A 25,217-nucleotide genomic window follows, 5' to 3' on the forward strand; every position below is an offset into this window, starting at 1 on the left:
ATAGAATGGAAAACAGCCCAGGTTTTACTAAGATATGGTTGACCAGTGACTGGAAAGGCTAGCCCAAAGCCTGAAAATGATGTCAGGCAGATGGCGAGGAGATGCAGGTCAGCGTGCTCACGTCAGTTCAGGATGGATTCCCACTTTCAAAAATCTTGCCCACTGCTTAATTTATTTTTCCTAGACCTAATACTTATTGAAATTTAATTAAAGCAGTGTTTGGATTTAAGCACTCCACCATAGCATTAGCTACCCACTCATCGTAGCGCTGCTCTCCTCAGAGACATACCGGCTGTGGTTTTACACAGCAATTGCTGCTTCTCCACAGAGGGAAGATTGGTCCCATGATGCTCATGTGCTTCCTGATTTCCAGCCGTTACATTTCATTAAGAGACAGCTAAAATTGCCTCAGTGGCTTCCTTGTATTACTTTTCCACATAAGCAGTTGGTTCAATTTCCATGGGGATGCTACAGGGACAGGAACAGGATGAGAGGTGTCTCTTGATACTGCCTTCCTGCACAGAAGCAGTCCCACTTCAAAAGACTTTGGGAAAATCACATAAGCAACTACAAATGGAAATGACTAAAGGGCGTTTGGAGACCAATGGGAAAAAAAAGCATTTTCATTATTCAAGCAAAGTTATAAAAAAATAAAAAATAATAAAAAAAAGATGGCCAAGAAATCAGCATTTTGTAGACAATTTCCATTCTATTATTCAATGACATGATTTGTTCCACAGTTATCTCCTTTAATAAATGTACATACATTTCTTTTTTCTCTTCTTACTTACTCGAGAATATTATTTAAAGTGGTCTTGTCACCAACTGGGATGTCCTAGATAAGCAAAAGAAAGCTTTCTGGCTACACCCTATTTTTACACAGGGTCAGGCCTGTTGTCACTGGGGGCGATGAGATTTTTTACCAACAGGTTTAACAGACAGAAAACTGCAATGCATCATCTACTGTGGGAAGGTGATGCAATGAAGGACAATGCTCAAACACATGTATAGATTACAGGGGAAAAAGTTGGACATGAGCATATATGTGTAAAGGTTGTATTGGAGTAGCAAGTATTACATGAGTAAGGAGATTCTTTACATCACTTGGTGTGACATTAGCCTGAGGCTCTTGATTATTAGCCTTATTTTTATGCAGCTTCTCTGCAGCACAACAGATATCAACTGAAGAGAAAAAGTACTTAGTCCATACCTTAGCACATGTGCTTGGAATAGCTACTGCTTTGTTCATCTTTAATCTACAGGGAGTTTCACATCAAGTATGCAGAGCCATTTGTTCGTAATATGCATAGCAGTACCACGTTTGCTCTAACACTAGCTAAGAGAGAGCTCTGCTCTTCTGGAGATACTGTTGGCTTTCATTAGACAGTGCAATCCTCAAGGCCTGTTTTCTTTTTGTGCAATTTATCTGTGCAGTGAACTATGGCTTGGCATATTTTTAATTGGTACAGATGGAGAGTGTCACAGATCTCTTCCTCGTGGCTTTTCTATACTGAGAACTCCCAGCACTCACTTTTATGGTCCCCCCTTCTAGGAGTGCAAAGAAAGCAAAGAGACCAATATAACTCACATTGCAGCTCTGGGTATCAAGGGTGCTCAGACACAAACTGTATTTTCTGGATAAAACCATGTTACCAAGACAACAGATATCACACACACGAGCCACTCTCCCCCTCAGGGCACTTAATTCCATAGATAAATCCTGACAATCCTGGTCAAATAAAACTTCTTTTTCTCAGCAGTCACCCTGGTCAGCATAGGAGGAAGAAGTCATGGCTATCCTGATGAGTTCAGAGCCAGCCAGTTCAGTAATTGAACCAGTGCCAGATGACAAGGAATAAGTTGTAGATAAGTATATACAAGTAAATAAGTATATGTAAGTAAATAAGTATATATAAGTAAATAAGTAAAACTGCCAGCTCTTCATTGGCAGCAGGAGCTCAGGGATTTTGGAAATCCAGGTTCAAGTCCAAGCATGTAGAATAGTCCATGGGTGGTGGCAGGGTCAAGCTCATGAATTCCTGCAAGACCGGCTCAGCCAATTCCCTCTTGATAGAGGCAAGAATCCTAACATATCTTGATTAAAAAATGAATTCATATGATATTTGTTAATTTAATAGTGCCAATTCAAGTCTCAGCTATGTGAGTTCAGAATGAGCTTACACTACAGTACAGCTGAGACATGACTTGATCACAGTCACTCAAACAAGAGCAGTTGAATCAAGCCAGTTTCACAATCCTTGCAGTAAAACCAGAACACGGACTAATCCGTTAGCCTAACAAATAGGGGGATTTTGATTGGTTTTGTCAGCTACTTGCAGAGCATTTTGCCTACAGGAGCACTGTCTGCACATTAATGCCACGAATACTACAGTGTCACTGGCCTCTTGTTGCAGCACAATGCCTTTGTGGATTCTGATGCAAAAAGTCAACATCAATATTTAGAGGTAGCTGTTCTATGAGCTTTCTGGGGCATAAACATCACATCTAAATAAAAAAATGCTGCATGGTGCAAGGGATGAGTACACGTGCTGTACTTGCAAAGATGATAGACTCCCATGTTATGGAGACCAAGGATGGATGTCTAGTGGTACAGTCTGTTTAGATCCATCGCTGAATATGATGGATAGTTGTCACTGAATGCATTCTTCTCGTTTATAAATCATTACCCATGAATTTTCTCTGGTTGTCATTCCTTTTGTTCTGAACAGGTAATAGTGGTGTTTGGTGAACTATCTAGACATCCATCAGGACTCTGCTATATACTGGTGCATACGTACACCCAGAAATACTATGAACAGGTATAGTATAGGCTCTGATCCTGCCCTCTCCTTGAATATCCACAGAGAATCATATGTAACATGGCAGAGGCCATACTATAGCAAATTATCTTGTTCTGTCAGAAGAAAACCATCATCCATACCACTGAGGATTCCTTCAAAGAGAGAATGAGGCCATTACAGCACATTACATTCATTCCTGGATATGGCAGTGGTCTATGGGCTTTTCAAAAATTAATTACTCATAGTCAGAGGAAGGAAAAAAACCAAGAGCAAAACACCAGGGTGTGGCAAAAGATGAATGATGACACAAAGAGATTATGAGACAACGAGTTATCCCCTAGTTCAAGGGTAAATAACAGTCAAGAAAATGTTTATGAAGTCCTTCAAAATGAAGTCATCATTATCACAACACAGCATCTGTACAGCAGGTTTACAAGTGGCAGGGGCATTTGTCTACCTTGAGAAAAACAAGTAGGCCAAGTTCTTTATTGCACAGTCAAGATAATCCTTGCCTTTGATACGGTTCACTGCAGAGAACACTGAAAGCTCTCAGTCGGATTGCTATGCTAGCACACTCAGGATTGTCCCTGCATCACCAGTGATGGCTGTTAGGACCCTGTGCTTTCTTTTCCTTCTTTGTTACAACCTCTTGCACTCCCCTGTGTCCACTGTACCACAGGGTTCTCTTTGGAGCACAGTTAACTGAAGTTTTCTGATTTTAAAAAGCGGAGGAAAAGGTTCTTGCATTTTCAGTCATTCTCATGAAAAGACGAACTACGATAGAATTACTCACAGGTAAATACAATCTTCAATAAATACTACTCATTTTTAATTCCTTTCCTTCTAATAATGCCAGATCAAAGGATTAATTGTGGATTTTCTTCCACATGGGATTTGCTTTGTTCTCCTTTGCTGCTGCCTTTTCAGAAACTCCTTGAAGTGAACTTCTCACACCACTTATTCATGGCCTCTGAAACACGAGTTCTTCTTCCGTTCATGGGCATCTCTTATGGTGAAGAGGCTTCCCTAGGAAATGCCAATATCTTCCTTCCTTCCTAATTCCTTCTTTCCAATGCAAATGGGAGGCTGTGGATAGATTACACTTATCATAAAATCTACAGGTATCCTAAAATCCCCAATTATTTCTGTAAACAATTTTTCAGAAGTTCTGATCCTTCCTTACAGAATTACCTTTGGTTTAAATATTTTGGACTCAGGACTGAAGGTGTATAAGGTTGCCAAGAGCACTGCCACTCTTCCAAACCCATTTAAATCCAGAACAGCCAAGGTAACCTTTTAGCACCAGCCAGCCAATGTCTATTTTCTCTCATTCATTTTCATGTATTTCTTGAAGCAATTTTGAATCTCTTGTGTTTCTCCACCCTACCTGATAAACTCATTACTTGTTTCTCATTTCAACCATCTTTGGTGATGGAACGAAAGACCATGAAATTATGTTCCTAAAGCTCTGACAAACTAGCAGGCTGGCTAGAGGAAAGTGATTCAAATTGCATTCCTAGTCTCAGATTAATCCAGGAAAGAGTAACCCATATAAAATCAGCTCTCATAAGTTCTGTTGTTTATGGAATTATAGCTTTGCTTCTTTTCCCCACAGCCATCAACAAAAATCCTCCACAAGAGATGTGTCCAGAAATAGTTAGCATTTAAGAAAAAAACCCAAACCCTCATGCTCAGGCATATCTAAACTTCAGTCTGAACACCAGCTGAGTATTTCACTCACAACCAACTATATCTTTGTTTAACCAATGCTTCATATGCCTATAGCGTACTTTTTTCATTACATATGAAATTGGGAGGAATGCTAGTGTGACTGCTTAATACAAGCTTGATCCTAGGCCATGAAAACCAAACGGGATTCAACAATCATTTTTACTGGCCTTTCAATTGGGTCCATAAAGCCCGCAGGCTTTTAGGGATATACGTACAGTTTTGAAAATGTAAGTGCCAGCATATAAGCATGGTCAAAGAACTGATTTTTGATGATGGTGATAGAAAATTCATGAGCTACCAAGTGTTTTTAGGCAGAACTTAAATCTAAAAGGCTGCAAACAGTGTGTTTTCAGCACATGTACACATCCTGGAGACACCTTGGCCTGCAGACACAAAGCTCACGACTGCAAGGAGCCAAGCGCCCACTGAGCACCACTGTCTTCTTTTGCATACAAAGCTCCTCCGAAGGGGGACTGTGCAGCTGGCAGGAGCCTTTGCAGGCTGTCTGCATGAGCAAAGGATCTTGGCATTCAGCAACTGCCCGCAAGGCACCCTGCACCCAGTGAAGACAGGGAGAATGCATCAGCTTCAGCAGAAAGAAAAATCAAACCCATTGTCAACTACTTTCAGCACAAACACAAGTCACCTTCAGGCAGCAGGGTTTCTGGGCACTCTTTGGACCTCACTCGGAGCGCTGCTTATCTATGCACTTTCAGCTGTCAGCACCATGCAACTGTGGAATTAATGATGAGCATATGGAGACCATGAGCATTTTGCAAAACTAAGGGAGGTGATGGACTTGTGTTCTCAGGTTAAAGCAGTAGCTAGCAGCAAAAGTAAATTCCCTGAGTAATTTCTCCTTTAAACTAGGCAAATAATGCTGTTGGTTAAATTGAAAAAGCATGATTCACCATAGCAAAAGGCTGATTTTTACTGCCTGCTTTGGTAAACAGAATTGTTTGTGTTGGCTGATTAACTTGCAAAGATGCATAGAGCTCTGAAGGTACAAAGGACCAAGAATGTTAACTATCAAATTAAGACCTTTTAAGGGGAAATAAGGACTGCAGATTCAAATATGTACATGCACATATTCAGCTGCAAAATAATTGAGATTGCCAGTTTTTCTGCCTGGCAATATGTATCTGCTACTTGAGCAATAGCAAAAGGAATAGCTGGTGATGTCAGTGCCACTGATCTATCCTCTCATTACTTCTATCTAAAAGTGTGTGTGTGAGGGGGGGAGGGGGTCAGAAAGACAGACTGTTATAATGAAAGGAACATCATGTAGACAACAAGCAACTCAAATGCAGCCAACAACAAGAGAGTACTACATTCAGTCTATACAAATCAGTGCAAACCAAAATACGTCTTCTTTTAAACCACCTCCAGTTTTCTTTACAGAGATACTGCAATACAGAACAGAAACATCACTCTGGAAATGTAATTGGATTCAGTAAAGCAAACTTCAAATATTAAAAACACCGACTGTGTTCTTCAAAATGGAGTTTAAATACTAGAAGAAATCTAACAATTTTTTTTCTGTTCTTTCGGTTTCCAAGACTTCTGCAGTCACCGTGGGGCTTTTTATAGTTTGCTTTTTATTACTAGAATCCAAGATTCTCTCTGAAGGCTTTTACTTAGCAAGTAGGAGTTCTGAAGAAAGTACCACACGTTGGTAGATTGACCAAAAATTAGAAGAGACCATAATCTGCTATATTTGGAGCCTACATGACCTATAAGAGTTGTTTAGGACAAGATGGAGAGAGAGATCAGCAGCAAAATTTGGAAGAGAGCCCAAGTTTTCTCTCCTTACCAAATGCTCCAATCACCACCTCTGGATTCTTCGGCCTGGCCCTTGTGGTCAGTTCTGGTAGCCAGGAGTAGCTCTCATCAATGCAATATGGCCTCCAGATCTTGTGGCAGATCATGTCAGTAATCTACATTCCTTCCTGCTAGCTCTTGTGGCTACTTACACAGGCTCTCAAGAAAAGCCATCTAAATTAAGTAACTCAAGGAGGATCAGCAATGCTATATTAAATACTTGCGTGGACATTTTAATTCAGAGCTGAATTGGCCTTAATGAATTAAAATAAGATGAATGAGTTCATGAACTGAATAAACATCCACCCTAGGGCTTACAGTGACATAACTAATCCATTTCATATTTACAGTTTAAATAATTCAGAACAACTTTCCCAAGTAACGATGGATAAACAAGCCATAGAATAAACAAGACTTAGATGAAGATTTCTAAAAAACAACTGCTCTTTGTCAAACTATCTTTGATTCCCTATTTATAATCTGGTTTTTTCCTGTTATATCTCTAAAAATAGGGCAACTCAGATTCTCTTTCTAGCAACTGTTTATTGTTCTTCTACACGCTAGCCCTAGCAGCCCTGGAAAGAGCACATGGTTATTGGCTTTGTCTGGGTGACTGCTACCCACATTTCAGATCCCTATGGATCTGGGATTTCTCATCCCTATTGCCAAAATCCTATTCATCTAGCTGCATGTGCCTTTTCAATGTATTTCACAGACAATGAAACAAAGGGCAGCTACCGTGATTAAAAAATCTTATCAGATTAGAGTCACTGGGCTGCATGTTCGCATTACCGTAACAACTCAATTCCCAACCGAAATATGGGTCAGCCATCAATCAGGTCACTGATATGGCAGGACTCAATCGATGTGCTGCCACGCTGGCCTCAGGGATTCTTGCTTCATTTCCTCTCCCATGGGAAACAGTGAGCAAGAGCAAAGCCGTATTCGAGGAATAAAACTCCCTCAACAGCAGCTCTAAGCGATGGCATCTCACAAATTTCCCATTTGGAAATCACTCACTGTGATGTGAGCAGCAGTGGTATCTAAAACGCGTGGTGGATTTTCCATACTGTTGTTCTGGGAGTGAGAGATGTTCACCCCTAAGCAAGAGCAGAATGTACTGAGCAGATTCCTCCAGCCACAGCACCTGAACCCTGCAGCGCCATGGACGAGCTCTGCTGATTCTCAAGACGTGCACCTGAATAACGTAGGTTATTGACCAATGAGAGATTTGTGTGGTAACATCCAATGGTTGTTTCTTTCATGGAACAACAAAAATGACCCCTGGCGTGTGTTTCTTAAGAGCCACATCCTGAGACCATCCTACCAGAAAGGAGAAAAAGGACCGCTTGCTGTGCCTGGGACAACTTCATGCAGCTGCTGCCCTTTAGGCTTTGTTCTCACCACACAGAATGCCTCGTGCCTCTATGTCACTGTAAAACACTGCTGCTTCCCCCCACATCATTACATACAGCATGAAAAACCTAAAGAATGAAAACCAACAGCCTGAGAAACAGTAATTAATTTTCATGCTTCAAATGCAGTTTAAAAATAAAAAGAAGCCTCAGTGTATTTTGTTATTAAATGAAAACATTCTAAAATAATCTGCAAGCACACAGTTTGATGAAGACTGTACCTTCATGAGTCATGGCAATAGCAGCTGAAGTTGCACAACGTCTTTTTAAACAAAAATGTGCTTCTTCCAAATGTGCTTGTTCTCTCTCTCTCAAACCAGATAGTCTTATTATTGCTCATTCTGAACATTTCTGAAGCCATCTCCAGCAAATGTCATTCTCTAATCCATGTTGCATGTAGACGTGTATGCAATTAACAGCATCTATTTTTCAATCCTCAAAATCTGCTGTAAATTCTCTAATGGATTAATTGTATTATTACATTATTTTAAAAGGGATGCATTGTTGTAGAATTATGTCACAGTATTACACTTTGGATGCCCTCGTATAATTTTCACAGCAGCTGGAAATGTAATTAGCATAAAAACCAAACGGCCTCATTAAACATCCCTTTCCTGTAAGATGGGACACATTTGAGAGCCTCGTCTCAATGGCTCTATTAAAGCTGTGTGCAGAGCTGGGATGGGGCTCCAACAGCACGAAAATGCATTTTCAGTCCAGTTCAGCAATGTCTCCTTCTTCAAACCTGAAAGTGTAATACAGCAGCCCTCAAGGAGACACAAAGATGCTGCTCTGTAGTGGGATAAGCACACCTGGGTGACTGACTGTACTCCCCATTTTTGAAACAGAAGCTTGCATTTGGCATTCGAGTATAAAAATAGACAACTGCTGTAACTGCCCTCTGTGTGCAAATCAAAGCTGCACCTTCTGAACATAACTGCTCATTTGCATTCTTTTAATCTGTTCAAAATGCCAGATTTGAAGACACAAAGGATTTATAATTCCAGCAATAAAGAAGCAAGTGTCACTCAGGCTTGCTACAAAGTGCTTAATTAAGCTTTGGGTTGTTAATCTCATTGCAGGTTGGAAAATGACCATTCGGTTTAAAAATCTCTGTGGGATTTTTTGTTCCGCAGCAGTAAGCAGATATGCAGGCTAGTTTGTGATCACTATATGGAAATGCTAAAGTTTCAAACAGTTCTGAATGAATTCTGGTGCAGCTTCGAGCCAGCTTCTCAAGAGGCAGTAAGGAAACGTTAGTGCATGCAAAAAGAAGCAACCTGCGTGTAGACCTAGACAGACCTAGAACTCTTTTCTTTTTTTGTCACTTCAAAAATTGAGAATGCATAGAACGTGCAATTTCAGATCAATGCAAAAAAAAAGAAATTTAAAATTTTAATTAATGAATTTGAAATCATTATTTAAATAATAATTAAGACTTTTGTTGCTTATCCACTGCTTGAGGTCAAACGGTGTAAGATTTCAGCAGAAATATTTTCTTGTCTGGCCATCTAATAGTTACTATTCACATTTTTAGCTATACTCAATACCTAGTTCAAACACAGAAACAAATGTAGATCTGAATAAAATCACCTACGATTCATCCACAAATTACTGAAATATTATATGCTTATTTTCTAGCTTGTCCTTCAGATAAAAATATTTGCTTAAGTCAATGTATACTTGTGATTTAGATAACAGCTTCAGACAAGGATGAGGACAGGACAAGCTTCCACGTATCTTCAGACTGAGCTACACTGCAGGGGAGGACTCTGCCCTCTGATGAGAGAAGAAGAAACATAATTATCTCAGTCTTTCATATCTAAACCTAGAGAAAGACTGGCCAAAAATTGTAAGAGGAGTTGTAACTGAAAAAACTAATTAATTAAACCTTTCACATGGGATCACAGTAGTTATTAAATAAGAATTCAACTGATCAGAATGAGATTCTAACGTGCTTTAGAACACAGGTGTCCTTGTGGAAGCACACAAAGCAATCATTTTCCAAACAGAAGAGAATAGGAATGTTTAAGAGCAGCACTGGCAACAAAATATTGAATTTCTACTGTTCAGAATATTCTGAGAAGGAAAATGCAACTTTTTTACCTATTGTAGTTAGAAATCATCAGCCATAGGAATTAAAATGATTTGGACATCACTGATGAAAAACAGCTCCTCTAACTGCAGATTTATCACATTTTGTTTTCTTCTTGTGTTAATCAGAATCATTCAAAGTCCCTGCCTGTAAGTGTTATTAAATTCAAACAGTCCCTCTGCTGACTGGAAGACTTATTGTACATAAACACACTGCCATATGAAATTGTATACGGTGCTTTTTGAAAGACCCTGGTGTGGAAAAACTGAAGCAATAAGGCTCCACAAGTGAAAAAAAAAAAAAGCACTTGAGCATAAAACAAACGTCTGTTTTAATACAGATCCAGAAGTAGAACAGCTAAAAGTTTCATGAGTGAATATAGTTTTGGCACACTTGCTTTTCTTTAAACAGTTTGAGTGAGTGAGAAAGCACGTGGAAGTGCTTGTATGACCTCCCTAAAAGAATCCAGATGCTCCATTTTGCAGCACTGCCTGTGTTAATGGGCTTCACTCTTTAAATTCAGTGCACAGTCCTCAGCTATTTTAGAAGAGCAACTGACACCAGGAGAAGAGTCCTAAGGTCCTCAGGCAGCAGGTCAGAATGCTGACATGTCCTGAAAGCCCCCGTCTCCCAGCCCAGCCCTTCCCAGCCCAGCAGATCTTTCCTGGCTTACGCTCCTTTGCTTCTTAGCTCTTCATATACGTCAGACTACATTGCTCACTCCCAGTCTTTATCCCTACAACCTCTGCAGTCCTACACCTTGAGACAGGTGAATGCCAACCTCTACAACCTCTGATTTTACCCTACACAAACAAGGCTGTATATGAAGCAGGAGCTAAATTCTCCAGGCCCAAGGCCTCTGTCATGTCGGGCTGTGGCCTCAGGACTGATGCTTGGAATGAGTTTCATGGCTTTCTGTGAGGAGGAGGATCTAGAAGACAAGTGAAAGTAGGTTTTGAAGTACCTAGAGAAAGCAGAGATCAGCAGATTTCTTTTTCTCACTTGACTATTACTACCTCAGACAATCTCCCGCTTAGCAAAAAAAGCTGCAGTGGAGCTCCCTTCAAACACTGGACTTTCTCTGCTAATTGTACAGGATGCCTGTGTACCGAACCCAAACACTGACAAATCACTTGCCCTTCCTACTTACTACCGAGATTTATCCAGACTCCTTAACTCCTGCTTTCCTCTTTTCAGCACAGCCATTTCCCTCCAGGTACAAATTACATGCTTCCTCTTCCCTGTGTCTGAGCACTGCAACTTCGGGATGGATGAAGGAAAAGAAAGGCATCAGTTCTTTAAAATAAAGGTCACCAGACACCTGAAATGGCAAAACAAGACGTTTTTCCCAATAACGATTCCTGTAAGCAGCTGAAATTTCTTTTCTGAAAGGTTGCAAGCAGTTATCTGTTGATGAATGCAGGGATAAAAAAAACCACTTCAATAATATTTTAAATAATCCCAGAACCTATCTCCCCTCAAGCTTCTTTACTTCAGAAGACAACACACACTTCCTTCTCCAAAACACAGCCAAGAACTGACATTTCACCAGCACGTGCACAGCAGTGCAATAAAACACCAGCACACCCAGAAGCTGTTTTGAAATTCACATCAAGGCAAGCAGAACAAGATCAAGGTATGGAAATGACGACAAAGGTCTAGCTGAGGAGACAGCCAACTTTCCTTCCTGCTGCCTGCTGTGCTGCTTCCCACTACATTTGATGGAGGTTTAAAAATATTGGGCAGCCTGCTGGAGTCGTCCCAGCTGCATCCAGCTGAGAAGAAGCTCAGGCAAAGAAAATTCCCAGTTTCTCCCTTGCTTCTTCTTCTGTAAGTAAGGCTGCTGCTCATCAGTTAAAGGAAGCAGACTCATTAAGTGATATAACCTTGGCAGTTTGACTGTACTCCCAAAGCTTTATCATATTGCTCATTGCTATGAGGGACCCTTTGCTGCACCACAGTAATAAACGTTTCTACACTTTGTGTGCAAGAAGAATCAATAATCCTTAGCACAGAGCTTTTAGTCTAATAAAGATATAGATGCGAGATGTTATCACTTGGAACTCTCCAAAAAAGGCAGCCTTTCAGCCTTCAATATCAGCCTGACTCTCTTGCTTCTTCTGGTCCTCTCACAGAAAAAAAAATCCCATTAATTTCAAAGAAACTTTCAACAGATAAGGTCACACGTTTTGACCCATAACACTTCTGACATTTAAAATAATTGAATCTATTGTTGCGGCAAAAAAAAGGCTAATAAAATACTTGTATTAGTATTTATTTTTAATAATTACTGATGTTCTGTACAGGTGGGAAAGCTTGGGTGCATGCCTGCAGGACACTAATAGTTTTTTTTTTTCTCAAAAAAGCATCACATTCATCAGTGCACTAGAAGAAAATAAACCTGTATGAGGAAGTATCATGCTGACTCTCATTATGCCACCTCATAAGCTTGTCCTTTGATTCACTGTAAAAATTAAATATATTCTCTCAGTGAGATCAGAGGTATTAGACTAGAGTTCATGGAAACACAGGTGCAAAAACACTACTTTTTTGTATATCATTATAATATTTTGTATTACATACGGTAGGTTCAGTCAGTGCTACTGAATTGTCAGATAGAAGTGTGACAGGATTCTGCTGGATTCCCATTCCTCAGGGCTGTGGATGATGAAAACTGTGGGGTCCCCAGCTCTGATGCAGTCCAGAAGCAAGTCTCCCCCAGTGCTTCCTGCAGAGTGCTTGGCAAATTTGACATCTGTGTCAATTTTGCTGTAGTTATTAGCAGGGGAGCTGACAAGAATACCAATTTTGCCAAGCAGCTGCAGGATATTGTTGGCTTACAAGAAACAGGAAAAAAAAAAGGTTTTGGATTCAGCTGAAATCAAACTCAGTACCTCAGTCAAACATTTCCTGCAAACTGCATACCCTGCTTTTAATTTGTTCTTCAGACAGTGAAGTCCCATTTACAATAGAAGGAGATATGCTGGCTGGTCAGGTTAAGCTTCCTGAGAAAAGGAAGTACATCATTTTCCTCTGGTTTTAATCCCTGCACGTTTTCCAAATTTTTTGGTAAATGGGGACAATCTACATAACGACTCTTGCAATGCCCAGAGCAGACCATGCAGGCATATTCAAGCCAGCTTCAACCTAATTAGTCTAACTCTAGCAGTATGCAGCCCAGTTCCAGTTCATGGAGCTGGATAAACCATATAAATAAATACAAGGGGCATTTCTGCATCCCACGGTGCATCCAGTATCGCTGTGGTTATGCTATGTAACCAGTGAACCCAGAATGCTGCAACTAGCTTCAAACTGGTTGTCACTAAAGCATCCACGTATCCAATGCTCCTTGTGAGCACTGCAAATTTCATAGAAATCCTTTACACTGCACTACAGTTATGGCTGCTACAGAACATGAAAGACAAGCTTTTTGTTTTGCAGAAACATGTCATTTTTGTGACAATAGTTTTTCAGCTGTCAAACCAAAAATACAATCACCAGTCAGAGTAACACAGCCATCCATTCCAGCTCATTAGTCCTTGCCTGACAAATCAGGGAGCAGCTTAAACACCACACAGTACAGCGCAGCCTTAGGTCTGAACCCTGCAAAATCTTATTCTGCGTTTAAACTCATGCATGAATTTGCACTTGGCTAAATCAGACTTCTTGTGCTATTATGGGTCATTTGGAAGAGTACAGGCTTAGGATGTCAGAAAGTATAATCCAGCCCTGCCTGAAAGCTTCCACTGTGCACTAACAGGTCAGAGAGCAACTGGGCTATAATTCAAGTATCTTCTAGCAACTGCTTTGTTCCTAGCTCCAGTGAGAATGATAAGAAGGCAGAAGAAAACTCATGTTTTCTCACAGACAATCCGGACTTAAGATTTGCTGAAACACACGTAACTATTAGTCATCATGGAAGAGCAAAGAAAAGAAGCCTAAGTAAGTAAAACAGAGTCTGAAATAAATCAGGTACATATCCTATGAATCAGTGCATGGATTCTTGGGAGTCCTGCTCAGACAAATTTGCAATATAAAAACATGTATTTGCAGTTTTCTATATAAATGTACATAAATATATGTAGACATATATAAAGTGTTAAACTTTATACTTAAATACGTATGGACTTACATACATATAGAAAGTGTATAAAAGTGTATAAACAAATTAAGAAGTGTTAAATCAGGAATGTTAAATGCAATGACAGGAGAAGAGGTGTGGCAGGAAGAGAGATTTGTTTTTCTCAGAAAACAAGTGACACATTTTTCCAGCCCAATGGAAAAAATAATTTATGGTTACACGAATTACTCAAGAAAATGCCAACTCCTTTGCCGTTTCCTTCTCTGTTCCTCTGTTTGTATTTACAGAGTTTGATCGTGGCTATACCCTCCACTTGGTTTGTCTTTTCATTCACACCATTTCCTTTATCCACAGCCTGCTAAATCAGTGTGTGAAATGCGGTGTTTATTTTTTCCTTCTTTTAAGAAAGGGCTGGTGACAAAGATCGCTTAGAATCTGAGAAATCTCTGCTAGCCAAGCTACAACCATAAGAAGCATATAAATTGGGGCTGCATTAACAGCTTTTAGCCTTGTTGATCAAACAGTCCAAGATTAACAAACCAGCCCGACAGCGACTATTACCTGCAGAAGTGTGTTTGAATTTTTCACTCTTCTTCTTCCTCCATTTCCACGGCTTAAATAGCCTTCCAAGAGTGGCAAATTTGCTTCTTCTTCTGATTGGAGGTGTGTGTGTCCCAGGTACTAGAGAATCTGAACGCATTGCAGCCAGTCTTTCCACTTCCTCCGCTGGATTTTCCGCAAGAAAAGGAGAAAGAAACAAAATAAAAAAGTGAAATAGATATTTTAATAAATTATCAGAGAACCACACAGATGGTAAATTTTTTCCATGGTTACAGAAACTACTAAAAAAGGGGAAAAAGCGTTATCTTTATTATTTTAACTTTATTTTCTTCCAATTGAACTCATGCTCTGTTACAAAGATCTGTGTTAACAATAGGATTCAAGAGAAATTTGCATGAACTAATACTGACCAAGGGCAAGGATTACAACCCCTTGATATTATCACTGTGTTCACTGAAACTGTCTGGGTTCCAAAAGGGCCTACACCAGGGATTTCCTAGTGAAAAGGCGTTCAGAATCCAGAAGGTTCCTCTCAGTCCCATGTTTCTGCCAACCCAATCCCCTCCTTTTAAGTCTTTAAAACTAGAGACTTGGAGAACTTTAACACAGTCCACAGTCAGGGCTGAATTCTTTACGGAGAGGCTATAGTCTTTCACTGAACTTCTGTTGTTAAAAAAAAAAAAAAAAGAAAATTCTGCAGTCATTACATTGTAATGCATCAAGGAAGACTCAGTACTTAAACAAACCAACAGACAAATCTGAAGAATTTAAATTACCCTCCCTCACTGCAAGAGAAACCTGGGGGTTGTCACTTGGCACATTTATATTGCATGTTATTTCTTAAGGATATCATACACCCATCCATAAAAGGCCTATGAGAAGACCCAGGAAAATATTGACCTGTTAGTCTGCCCCTAGTCCCTGAAAAAGTTATGGAGAAGATTACTCTGAGATATATCAAAAAGCACGTAACAAAGAAAGCCATCATCAGGCACAGTCAACAGTATCATTTGTCAAGGAAGGTCAAATCTGATCTCCTTCTAGGATAAGGCCATCCACTTGCTAGATGAAAGGAAGGTGGTGGATGCAGTCTTTCTAGACTTTAATGGGATCCGGAGCATTGGGCAATCATCAGGGTGATGAAATTCAACAAGGGTATACACTGGGTCCTGCACATGGGATGGAGCAATGCCAGACAAGGGAACAGACTGGGAGATAAGTGGCTGGAGAGCAGCTCAGCAGAGAGGGGCAAGGGGGTATCAGTGACAGCAAGCTCAGTGTGAGCAGCACTGTGCCTGGCAGCCAAGGGGCAAAGCACATTTTGAGGTGCATTAAGCACAGTACAGCCAGCTGGCCAAAAGAAGCGATTATCCCGCTACTGGGCCAGCACTGATGGAGCATCACACTGGATATTGGAGTTCTGGGCTTCACAGTATAAAAAGGTTGTTGAAGTACTTGAAAGTGCCTGAAAGAGGCACCTAAGTTGGTAACAGGGCTGGAAGGCATGTAGCGTGGGGAGGGGTGCAGGACACCTGACGTCCTCCATATGGGACAGCACGAGAGGCCTTCATTGCTCTTTGCATCTCCCTGAAGAGAGGAATCAAAAAAAAAGGGAGTCTCTAAAAGGGAGACGCCGGGCTCTGCACCTTCCTGGTAACCAACAGCAGACATGCAGGAACAACATAGGCTGGTTCAGACTGGGAAACATTAGGAAACCTGTCTGTATGGAAAGTTCTGTTGAGAATGATCAAACTCTGGAACAAGTTTCCTAGAAAAACGGTACATTCCCCATGCCTGTCAGTGTTCAAGAGGCATTGGATAATGTGCTCAATAATGTGCTGTACCGTCTGTGAGCTCTGGAACGTTCAGGCGGATGGACTAATTGATCTCTGATGGTCCCTTCCAACTGAACTGTTCTGTCATTTCCCAGCCCTGTGTTGTAATGCAGCACTGCCAGGGAAACAGAGGTGAACGGTTTGCAAAAAGGCAGGCTAGATTACTAAAGGCAGAACACAGATCTTCACTGACACCATTCTGAAGTCGGCAGCTCAGTGTTTTCATTCTGCCAGCAGTATTTAAGGATTAACCTCAGTCATGAGCACAAGCTCTGGAGCCTCAACAAGAACAGAGCTCTGAAGGGATGAACACACCTACGCCATAGAACAAACCAGAGATTTTAGCTGTCAGATTCTTGTGCATCTCAATGGAAAATTTTAAAAGGCTTTAAGTGTGCCAAATTTAGGTTGGCTTCTGTGGGAACCCAGAGAGATGCCTCTAGCATAAAGGAAATCCCATTATCAGATCTCTAAACTAAAATATTATTTGAGCTTTTCAGGTTTTTTCAAGGAAGTTGCTTATTTTGTTCTTGCTTATTTTTTTTTTTTAACATTGGCAACACAATTCTCCTTGCAAAATATCACTGCCAGATACAGCCGCATGTAAGTTTTTTGAGAAAAGACACAGGCTAAAGGGACAGAGAGCCAAGATGTATAACTGGAATTGGTGAAAAACAACTATTCTTTGGGGCAATGGAGAGAAACAGACATCTCTGAGAACTTCTTTTTTTTTTTTTTTTTTCCAAGAGAGGAAAAAAAGGTAGTCTGGTCAAACATTTCATTCTGTTTCAGCTCTTCATATCGTGCCTAACTGCCTAGAGAAATCCCTGCTTATACGGACAACCCATTACAAGGTACTGTCCTATGGAGGAATAGGACATGCTGCATCAAGGCTGCACGTCACCAGGCTATGCTGAACACACATTATTGTGAAGGTAGAAAGAAGAAACTGGGTATTTCCTTATGCTTCCTGGTTTCTCCGGGATATGCACAGCTTCAAAGACCTGCAAGGGGTATATATAGATCAACTTACTCTATATGCAGATCCAAAGAGAGCACACCTTTCCCCATCTCCTCTATTTTTAAGATGCCTCTAGTTATAAAGAGCACAAGACTACGCTGTGATCCACTGCTGGGATTTTATACAGATGCTGCTAAAAGCAGTGGGCTGGCACTGTCTTTGCTGTCCTGCTTGAGCTACAAGGGGTGTAGAAGCAACCCACTGAACAAACTGGAAATGACAGACTACTGCTGCTGAATTAGGCTTTCTGCTACATAAATCCACAGTTGAAATATAATGAAATTCCTCCTGCTGCTTGCCCTCTCTCCCATGGCCCTCACTGAGACAACATTTCTGCTACCAAAGTAACCTACAGTAGCTAAACGTCAGAGATGCACAGCTCTTTGAGAGTTGGTCCTAGTTACTGCTGCCAAGGCCATTTCCAGGTGAAATGACATCCCTTAAAAATCTTATTTCATATAGCACATTCTCTGTGCTGCACACTAGCTGTGCTCTCACTGCCCCCAGGAAGTTTCTCCTGCTGAGAGTAAACTAGCATGGATTCACCATCAGGCAACACAAATACTAGAGTCAAAAGGAATTTACCCATAGGGGTGGGTTCTATAAAAGCCAAACAGTGTCAAAACCAGTTCCATGTTTTGACTGCTGTTCTGTGAATTTCAGTATTTTATCCTACGTGGATCTGTTCCAGGAGCCTTGCTGGGCTCTCGGTCAGCCATGAAGAGATGATGTGGCCCTTTTCCTTCATCCTCTCCAAACACACACAGCTCTGAGCTAATGCAAATAACAGCTCTTCTTTCCCCTTTCATTCCTGTTTCTCAGAAGGACTACCTTTTATTATTTTTTTTCTCCCTATGCAAAATACTCTCAAGAGCGATGCTAATTCAAAGCATAATAATCACTGGCTAGGAACGAAGCACATTAGCATAAAGCCATGACAGTTTTAATACAGCAAGAATAAAACCAGACCATGATGCAAGAAGCAAAAGCCAGATTTGAGCATTCATTTTTTGCTGCATCTTTCCTTTGAGTTGGCCAGGTTTCTCTGCCTTTTTGACTCCTAATGACTATTGACTATCCGTGGGCTGTGACACCCACTGCTGACAGCAGGCTCTGTGGGCTGGTTTCACACCCTTGCTGTTCCCAAAAGAGGTGGTACTTGCACAAATGTAAACCATTCCAGGCCTAAGCATTTTTTGCCTTCAGAGAGAAGGGCAGTCCCATCTTGATCAGTTTGCTGAACTAGGAAAAGGAAGTGGTGTGTCCATTGGTGTCACACTGGAGTCACACTGCTGAGGTCTTGTCTTTTGCTTTAGCATCACAAATGTGATGATTACAGGTTACTTTTGATGCTGATTCTCTGTGCTTTTGGGAACTTGTTCTGATTTACTGCAGACCCGCAAGAGAGATCTTGCAGAAAAACAGGATACTGGTACCTGCACTCATGGCAAGAGGGTGATGCTCTCCTCTCTCACTTCCTTCTGTCCCAACTGTCATCCCAAAATAGCAATGGGGAAACTAAATAAGAGAGGGTTTGGTTTTTTTTTGCTTGTGAAACAGTTCGTAAGATTGTACTGTAAACTTCAAGACATATGAAGTTTATATAGATTGGAGGGCTTAAGCAAGACCTGTGATGCTAATTAAAAAAAAGCAAAAATAATTTGTGATTTAAAAGAAATGTTGCCAAAATGATTAAAACATAGTTCCGAGACCTAAAAAAGCTACAAGGTCTGAAAGCTGATTTCTTTCCCTATTTTTTTTTTCTTCTCATTTTGCAGATAACCTTTATTTTGGTTATTTTTTAAAATAAAGCTACTTTAAGTTTTGCTGGTTGAAACATACTGCATGAATGTCTGATGGAGAAAACTAGCAAGTCATGGAAAAGCATTGTGAAAAGCACTTCTTCACAACAGTCAATTTCCAGCCCTAGGAAAAAGAGGCCTGGCCAAGTTGGACATGTTCTGTGTGTTCTTATGAACTTCCCACATCTTTCATTAGGACACTGATTTCTAGAAGGTCCAGTGAGAAACATAAACATCACCTATTTTCTTGCTTTGAGCAGTGTAGGAGGCAGTTCTAGGTTCTCTCAAAGAAAACACACTGTACACAGTTCTGTCAGAGAACAAATTCTGTCATTCCAGTGTCTGTCTGGGAATCACAGCCTCTATTAATGCTGCCAATATATAACATAGTCCAGGTTCCATCTTAGAAAAGCCACTTTTTCCCATTCAGGTATGCAGCAATTTTGGAAGCCCACCTATTCCATCTGTGATCTTTAAGATTTCCTTCCCAGCTTGTAATCACACCCTTTTCTCATTGACCATTTCTAATCATCATTGCTCATACTCAGTTATATTGATGTCTTAACAGGCATTTCACAAAGTTAGATTTTAAGCCTTCCTAGTAAACACCAATATCTACATTGTGCTTTCTGTTATATTTATACAAACCTCCATTAATAGCCTGGAAATGATCTTGGTCCTACATATGCAAATGAGTAAAAATGCCATTCATTTAAGGATAATACTTGCATATACATTAAAAAAAACAAAAACCATAACACTTATTCCCAATCCACAGCCAAACAGTCCTTATTCTACAGATTAATTTCCAAGCATTTACTGTTTTGAGGTTTCTTTTATACTCCGCATACTGAGCATTTCCCACTTTAGAGCGCACAGACCTTTCTCTAAAACCTCTGTTCTACCAAAAAGTGGAAGGGCAATGTCTTTTTGAAATAACAGGAAACTTGGATGACTACTCTAATTGCCGAGCACTGACGCCTTCTCTTTACCTGAACAGGAACACTTTCAATTAAAAAAAAACAAAACAAAATAACACCTTGTTTTTCTTCCAGCAAAATGGTTCATTTTCTGCTCTTCTATTATCACCTGTACTGTTATTTCTCTTTAATTTCCCTCCGCACCTGGAATTAATTTTCAGCAGCCCTCCTGTTACTATTTGAATTACCCATTTAAACTTTCCCTAACTTCTCAATGAAAGACAAGGCATGGCATACAGCAACTGAAGGCAGTCTTGCCAGACGGGGATGATTAGCTCTTTGGTTGACAACAGCTCCCACTGGAAGTCTGCATTTGTAATGCCACTGGCTGGGCTGGCACAGTGGGTTTATGGGCCATGAAGAGACTGTCAGTAGCGTTTCTTTGCATGCTAAGTAGCACTCCCCCTTTCTAAAGCACTGCCAATTATTACCGCTCCCCAGGTGTGCCATCACTCTACACTGCGTGTGTAAACTGAATCTCTTACCATTCGTGTTTGCCCATTTCAGCACAGGTAGCAGACCATGGTACAGCTCTGCTCTCTGCTGTGATCTCTCTACCTCAGTGCTTATATTTCTCTTGGCGGAATAGAAGCACAATGAATAGCTTCAGAAGTCCAATCCCTTTAGGACCCTGCTTCCGGCTTCCCCACACTTTGACGTAAGACGTTAATTATTCATGCCGATTGCAATCTGAAAGCCATTTTTTAGCCTTTGCAAACTATACTGTAGTGTAGGTTACACTATAAATAGGTCTTTATTGGTATGAAATCTCTCAAAACATCACGCATTTCCCTTATTTTAAGATAGTGCGCGGAATTTTGGCTTGCAACAAAAGCGCTTTATCAGGTTATGTCATTAATAGCTACATAATTGCTGTAATTATAGAAAATAAGGATCGTTGCGTTTCACTGATCTCAGCTGTTTTGTCTTTGCTTTATTGCTCTCATTACTCACTGCATTTCCCACCTCCTAAGTGTTTATTACATATAGATTTAGAGCTACGTTCAACAAACAGCGCTGCAGCTCCTTGCTTTTGAGTGCCTGGATGTAGGAGCAGAACCCGCAGACCTCTTTTGGGCACACAATATGTAGAGACTCAGCTGCTCCAAAAGGGGACTAGGAGCAGCCACAGGGAGTGCAGCACAACCAAATGGCAGCCAAGAGAAAAAAGGCAGCACAAGCAAACCTGAGTTCTTAGGCCTAAATGGAAGCAATTCCACACATCCCAGGAAAAATACGTGCTTTGTTAAGAAGCTTCAGCTTGAAAGGAAGGGGAATTTTACCCATCCTAAATGGAAAAGAGAGGAGAATGATAGTTTGTGCTCTAAAGGAAGAATGATGAGATAGGAAGAACTTATTGTTGGAACAGACAGAACACTTATTTGGGAGACAGGAGAATCACAGGGTCATTTCTTTCATCCTCCTGTGAAAGTCCAAGCCCATGTTCCCAACATTTCCTTGGGAACACCAGTGGACTTTGTACTGCGATGGATGGGAGAGTATTTCCCATCTCTCCTACTGAATTATTGTGAAGATGAACTCAAGACCCCCTGGGTTTGAAAGAAAGAATGAGTGGAAGCATGGCTCCCAATAGTCAGGGCAGTCATCCGTGAGCAAAAAGACTCTTCTCCCAAGAGTGTTTTAGCACATGAAGAGCTAAGCAGATTCTAAGCACAAGCAGATCAGGAGCTGGACAAGTGCACATTCAATCCATTTAGCTTCTGAGACTGAAAACCAACTGTTCAGAAGGTGGAATCGCATTGCCTACTAAACCATGCACATAATATTAAAAATACTACTTTTTAAACCTTCTTAGAAAGTAATTTGCAAAGTTTACAAGGAGAATATATCTCTCAACACCAAAAAGTTCAGAGGAGAATGCTGAGCATGATTCACACAGGACTATCTGCAATCCAAGGCTCTACACTGCGCACCAAAAGAAATGTTACAAGGCAACGCTGCTGTAGTGGTGTTGGTGACCCTCATCTTACTTAAAACTTGGCAACACCAGTAACTGATCTAATGCCTGGTGGTAGGACTGTAAACAATGGCGCAGGGCTGCCTCTGTACAGATGCTTGTGCTGTTAAACCCAAGAGGCAGTCCTAACCACTTCTGAGTCATCCTCTAGCTCATCAAACGCAGAGTTAAGTCTCATTAATTGTAGCTCAAATTCTTCTCCAAACTCAATGCTATGGAAGCAGAGAACCTGCCTTCCTCCAGGCAAGTCTTCAATCCACACAACAAAAAAACAGCACAGAAATCCATGTACCTTCAACTCTGAAATGTATTCCAGTGAAGAACTAGTTCATATTTTTACACATTTTGATTCAGTGAAGGCCTTGCAACTGATTAAAGTGTCTTCTTGGAGGAGCTGTAATGATAACATTTTCATGGTTGGATTTCTCTCTTATACCAGCCTGACTTGCAAATTCTGTAGAGCTGCAAAATATAAAAGGAATCCAAGAAAAGAGTGTGTTCCATGGAGGCCTGAAGGCTTGTTGCTACATTTTGCTAGTTGCCATTTGGGCAGAGGCAGTCACAGCACAGCATCTTGCACTGCTCCCTGTACAATGGGAGTCAGTGGGAAGTTCTCCCTATGCAAAGTGCTCAGCCTTTCCACAAAGAAACTGCTAGTGCTAAAGGCTGGCTGTTTATTTTGAGAAAGTCTAGAAAAAATATTTTAAGTGCTTCTAATTTTGTAGGAGACTTTCTGATCAAGTGAACGATTTCTGATCTTTGTCTTCTGAAGTTCTTAAGAGTAGGAATATCCAATAATTTAATTTGTCTTACTGAAGATGTGCACTTTAAAAGGACATCTAAATTTGTTACTGATTTTTGTGTTTCCTTAATAGTCATATTCATGCTCATTATAAGTGTACATTTGGTATAATTACTCTTTTCCTCTTGGCCAACTCCCTATAACTTCTTTAAAGAACAGAAATAGATGTTGCTTTCTCCCAAGAGATTCAGTATAGAGTTTACAAGGAAATGGTTTGAACTTTCTAGCTCTTAAAGGCAGGTAACTTGTTCCTTCTCTTCTGGCCATTAAAGTAATTAAACGCTTCATTTTTTACTTTTATGGTGATACTAGTAGGATGGCACCACTGAGTTTAGAAGATTTAACATTTGTAATGCTGTTCCCAGGGTGAAATTACTTCCAGTAAGATGATATGAGAATAAATATGAGTATTAGCGAAACAAAAATCTGTAAGAGCCTAGCAAAAAAATTAAGGAAGAAAAGTCAATAGAGACAGCTTGTATCCACACATCCATGTTCAAGAATTAAAAGGACTTTCATTACCTGAAAATAGCTACATACGGTTTTCTCTGATGTTAGAATAGGAATTCCTTTATTGATTCAAATGATGGTTAGTTTAGACTTTTGGCTGAGGTGAAATTTCACTTTAGGCCCTCACGGTAAAGACTTGAGTTTCAGAGCTGAATACTCAGAAGGGAGAAAACGCCGACAGCTCCTTTAAAGTCATGAATAAAGCATGCTGGTTTGCTGGCTAAAATATATGACGTATTTCTGTGTGGATTTCATAACAGTGATTTCACTTTTTTCACTTTTATTTTTTTAGCATCTAGGATGTCTCATGATTGCTGAGATCCGTGGGTATTTCTCCTGCCCCACAGATTCAGAGGAAAGGCTCTGAGTTTTGTTTATTCTGACTATAGTGGACCATATAAGGCTATTTATCCTGCCTTTAAAACGATGGAGCTGATCAAGTTATCAAGTTGCTTATACCTACCTAAGAAACATTACAGTCAAGGATAGGATCTATGCACATAGCTTGAAGTTCATGAATAATTCCAGGTCCAGAAACCAGAAATAGCTCAGAAAATGAGAAAGAGTTTAAATCACAGCAAAGGGAAAAAATACCTCAAGGAGTCAAGAAAACATTAACACTGAAAAACCTACTGAAATAGTTCCATCAATTTTATGCCTGCTAATAATGGTTGCAGAAACACATGAAACACTGACCATACCAAACTAAAAGGCAAAGGTCACAAGTAGTAGGTTACCTTACCAAGCCATCTAGTGAGTGGATGATCATCTTGGGGACTAGGATCATATTTTGTCCTCAGATCTGTCAAAATTTGGCAAATGAAGAAAAAATAGAGCCCTCTGCTCTTTCCTTGTGATGATCACATTAATGAGAAAGCAGGGAAAACAGGAAGGAAGATGAACTTCATTATGTGTGATCCTTCCCATATGGGGCTCGGACATGTTGATTGCACACTAAAACCTGCCTCTTTATTGAGGTCAGAGGATTTCACTGGCCAAAGCTAAGGGCATGCTAAAATTCACATACAGAAAAAACAAATCAGTGGAGAAGACTTTACAGTTCGGTCTTAATGGGTGCTTTCTTTCGTAGTGATGGGAATGGCCCCTTTCTGTGGTGGTTGAGAGAAACCAAAGGCATCTTGCGTGCCACGAATTGAGTGGAACATCTCAGAAGCACACTGGAGTGTGCCAATGAAGAGCCACTTGACCACAAAATTGGCAGCAAAATTCGTTTTGCAGTATCATGAAGGTAACTGCAGCAGGCATCTGCATGAGATTTCATTTCAATACAGAAATAAGATAAAAGCCAACCAGAACCCGACATTCATTACAGTAAAACACTTATCTTTTTTTTACCCTTTCACTGCTGGCAGTGGACAAATAACAAACTGATGAAATCTGTCTTCCCTAAATGCTGAAGGTTTCCTCTTAAATTTATCAAGATTCTGCTGCACGGCAGATATTTAACAAAAAGAAGAAAGCTTCTGGCAATTTCAGTTGCCTCTGTTCATGTAACTCAGTGGGGCACAATGCTCTCAACTTTAGGTACCAGTCTCTTTTGGACCAAGTGTTTGTACAACAAAGTACCAGAGACTCCTTTCTATCAAGTCAAATGTCAGATTGTGAAGAAAGCTGAGCAAACTGGCATATATACTATTTCAACTAAGCTGGAGTCTTTGCCACACACACTTGGTTTTCAAAAACCTCTTTACTTAAACAGCATTTGTTTTAGATTCACAAGCAAGAGATTGGCCACAACCACGACATCTGGCCAAGAATCTCGA

General features: G+C 40.4%; 1 protein-coding gene across 3 annotated transcripts in view; it reads right to left on the reverse strand.

The window, feature by feature from the left end:
• PHACTR1 (phosphatase and actin regulator 1) overlaps nucleotides 1–25,217 on the reverse strand; it is a 143,927-nt gene that overhangs the window by 109,936 nt on the left and 8,774 nt on the right. For all 3 annotated transcript variants that reach the window (XM_042869714.1, XM_042869716.1, XM_042869715.1), the window contains exon 2: nucleotides 14,506–14,670. In XM_042869714.1, coding sequence (XP_042725648.1) covers nucleotides 14,506–14,644 — 139 coding nt within the window. In that variant the 5' untranslated portion in view covers nucleotides 14,645–14,670. The remainder of the gene's footprint in view (nucleotides 1–14,505; nucleotides 14,671–25,217) is intronic.

This window comes from Lagopus leucura, unplaced genomic scaffold (genome assembly GCF_019238085.1).
Source record: "Lagopus leucura isolate 7727_CA_CO unplaced genomic scaffold, USGS_WTPT01 Super-Scaffold_100002, whole genome shotgun sequence".
NCBI classification, from domain to species: Eukaryota; Metazoa; Chordata; class Aves; order Galliformes; family Phasianidae; genus Lagopus; species Lagopus leucura.